Genomic DNA, 3,000 nt, shown 5'->3' with positions numbered 1-3,000 from the left:
CGGACCTTATGAGGAGTATTGATGACATGACCATGTGAAATATGGACAAATGACATGAGACCTAAGAATGGACTATTGAGACAAACTATGATTATGATACTATGACAAATAATGATATGATGTACTAAATGAAATTATGTAATAAGTTAAATGTTGAGTTAATGAGATTATAAATGTATGACATGCATCATATGCATATATTACTCCAGGTGTGCCGCTGAGGCCGCATACCCACGACTAACAAGGTGTACCTTATGGTCACCCATGATGTAACATGCTAACAAGGTGTACCTTATGGTCACCCACGACTAACAAGGTGTACCTTAGGGTCACCCACGATGTAACATGCTAACAAGGTGTACCTTAGGGTCACCAGTGATGTAACCAGGTGTACCTTAGGGTCACCAACGATGAATTGTGAATCTTCCGTATGGCGCCACATGCATGCATTTATGAGTTGAGTCCATGACATCATAAGCATGATAAATGAGTATATATATGTGATATGGACTATTTATGTATTGTTTACATGTGACTTATATATGTTGTGTGTGTGTGTGCTATCTAGCAGTTATTTCTGCACCTGAAACTGAGTGAGATGTTTCTCACTCCCTTGTTGTTTTTGTATATGTTTTAAATTGTGTTGCAGATGATCAGCATCATGGGGATGTTGGTGATGAGGCTTAAGGCTTCAGTGGGGCATGCTCTGATAGGATGTGACATCGGGCATAGCTAGGCTTGTTTTTTTTAGGGATGTTATTGTTTTAAAAGCTTTAATTTTCTCTTCTTATGTAATTTTGAACGTTCTTGAGAAAAGACCAAAATGTACATCTTTGTTATATTTATTATTATATGATTTGGGAGTATAAATTAATCCCTAACTAGGAGGCACTGCCACCTTTACTGGAGTTAAATTATATTTCCTTTATTATTATTTGTATATATATGATTTCTTGTTTTTCACTAAATTGTATTGAAAATCTTAACTTCTTTTCTTTTATAATTTCTACACTGGAGTTATGATTTATGAGTTACGAATGTGAATCTTCTACCTTGTGATATTTGAAATATTTGTCAACTATGAAAGATTTTATTTACCCAAAAAGAAGAAAAGAAATATTTTATTGTTACATTTGTTGTATATTAATAATGGGGTAGAGGGTGTCACAGCTGGTGAATAAAAATCAACTAATAATTAACCAGACTATTTATTGGAAACACATGGGGTGGAGAAAGACTTTATATTTTCATTGATATGTAGGAATTAGAACAATAACACTAACATCTTATGCATATTATTTTATTTTTTAATTAAATTGAAATAGTATTTTAAGCATGTATAATATATAAATTAAATATTTATTATATTTAACTAAAATTGATAATAAATTATATATATAAATAAATATTATGTTTAAATATATAAATTATATTTAAAATTTATATAAATAGATATTTTTAAATATATAAATTATATTTTAATCTTTTTTATAAATAGTCTATATTGTAGTAAAATATTATTTTTATTTATTAATAATTTAATTTTAAAAAATTAAAATTTAATTCATAAACATTTATGATAAATAAAAATTGAATTAGATAAGAAATTTAAAAAAGTTTTAAAAATATTTTTGTACAAAATAGATATTCGTGTTTTTTAATATATAAGAATTGATTTTATATATATATATATATATATATATATATATATATATATATATATATATATATATATATATATATATATATATATATATATATATATATATATTAACAATCTTTTGATAGTACAGGCAATCAAATTGTTGATAAAGGTTATGAAGAATTTTGATGCAACAAATTTTGAGGATCAAACAGCATTAGACCTAACAAGCAGCAAAGATATCAAGAAGAAATTAGTTCAGGCTAGAGCCAAACTTACAAAGATTAAGAAAATTCATTCGTTAATGCAATCCACGAATGAGTGGCTAGTTCGCAACATTCGTGTTAGAGGGCACATGTCAGAGCAGATACGCAGTGCTTATTTGGTAGTGACCACTCTTGTTGCAACTACTACTTATCACGCAGCATTGAGTCCCCCTGGTGGACTTCACCAGATTGGTGCTGGAACTAATAACACTCTCACTCATATGGCTTCTAATTCATCTATGAGTGAAGGGAAATCAATCATGTCAAACGTGGACTTCATTGCATTTTCAACTACAAATATGTGTGCCTTTATTGCATCAATTCTTACTATTATCAGTCTTCTGCCGAGGAGGAACATTACCTGGTTTCTAGTGTATGCAGCAACGGGATTTCTTATAATTAGCTACTACTACTCTATGGCGACGATATCTCCCAACAATTTTACCACAACCTTTGTTTCGGTGGCTTTCTATTTCCTTGCGGGGATTTTCACGGTGATGGTGGTTGCTACCATGATGCTCAATTCAGCATAGCTTAATTATATATGTTTGGTTATTCAAACTACTTGTTTCTTTTCATTTGTCCTTTAATTTATGGGTAGTTTGGACTTTTTTTTTCCGGTGTATTGTATTTTACTAAAGAAATCTTGAAGAAAAAAAAAGCTAGGGAAGAAAATATATGACGGGAGAAGATAGAGAATAAATGTTGTAATAGAATCTTATGAGAAATTAACGTGAGAATAATACTATTTAAAATAAGCTGTCATGTTTTTGTTGTCGCCATTGCTGTGTTAATTAATTTTATAATTTCTATTTAATTGTTGTTGTTAATTTTTTTTATACGATCTCATATATATACTTGAGATAGATTACACTCATAAGCACTTATACAACTAGCTATGACATATCTATATAAAGATATTAATTAAGAAACATAATCCTTAGTATAGAGGAGATCAGTATATATAGGGATTAATATTAAAACAATGATAAATCTACTCCTTAAATTTAGTGCATTATAGCAATTACAAATTTATTAAAGGTGAATAATGTTGGAAATAAAATTTAATAGAGCACATAAAAATAAATACTT

General features: G+C 28.9%; 1 protein-coding gene across 1 annotated transcript; it reads left to right on the top strand.

Annotated features, from left to right (window-relative positions):
• The first annotated feature begins 1,817 nt into the window (after positions 1–1,817).
• Positions 1,818–2,441, top strand: LOC109794475 (uncharacterized). The gene has a single exon (XM_020353923.2). It carries the CDS (start codon positions 1,818–1,820, stop codon positions 2,439–2,441), a length of 624 nt encoding a protein of 207 aa, XP_020209512.2.
• The last annotated feature ends 559 nt before the right edge of the window (positions 2,442–3,000 follow it).

This window comes from Cajanus cajan, chromosome 8 (assembly GCF_000230855.2).
Source record: "Cajanus cajan strain Asha chromosome 8, NIPB_CcT2T_4, whole genome shotgun sequence".
In the NCBI taxonomy this organism is placed as follows: Eukaryota; Viridiplantae; Streptophyta; class Magnoliopsida; order Fabales; family Fabaceae; genus Cajanus; species Cajanus cajan.
The sequence above is the reverse complement of the archived record's forward strand: the minus strand, read 5'-3'. Positions and strand labels throughout refer to the sequence as shown.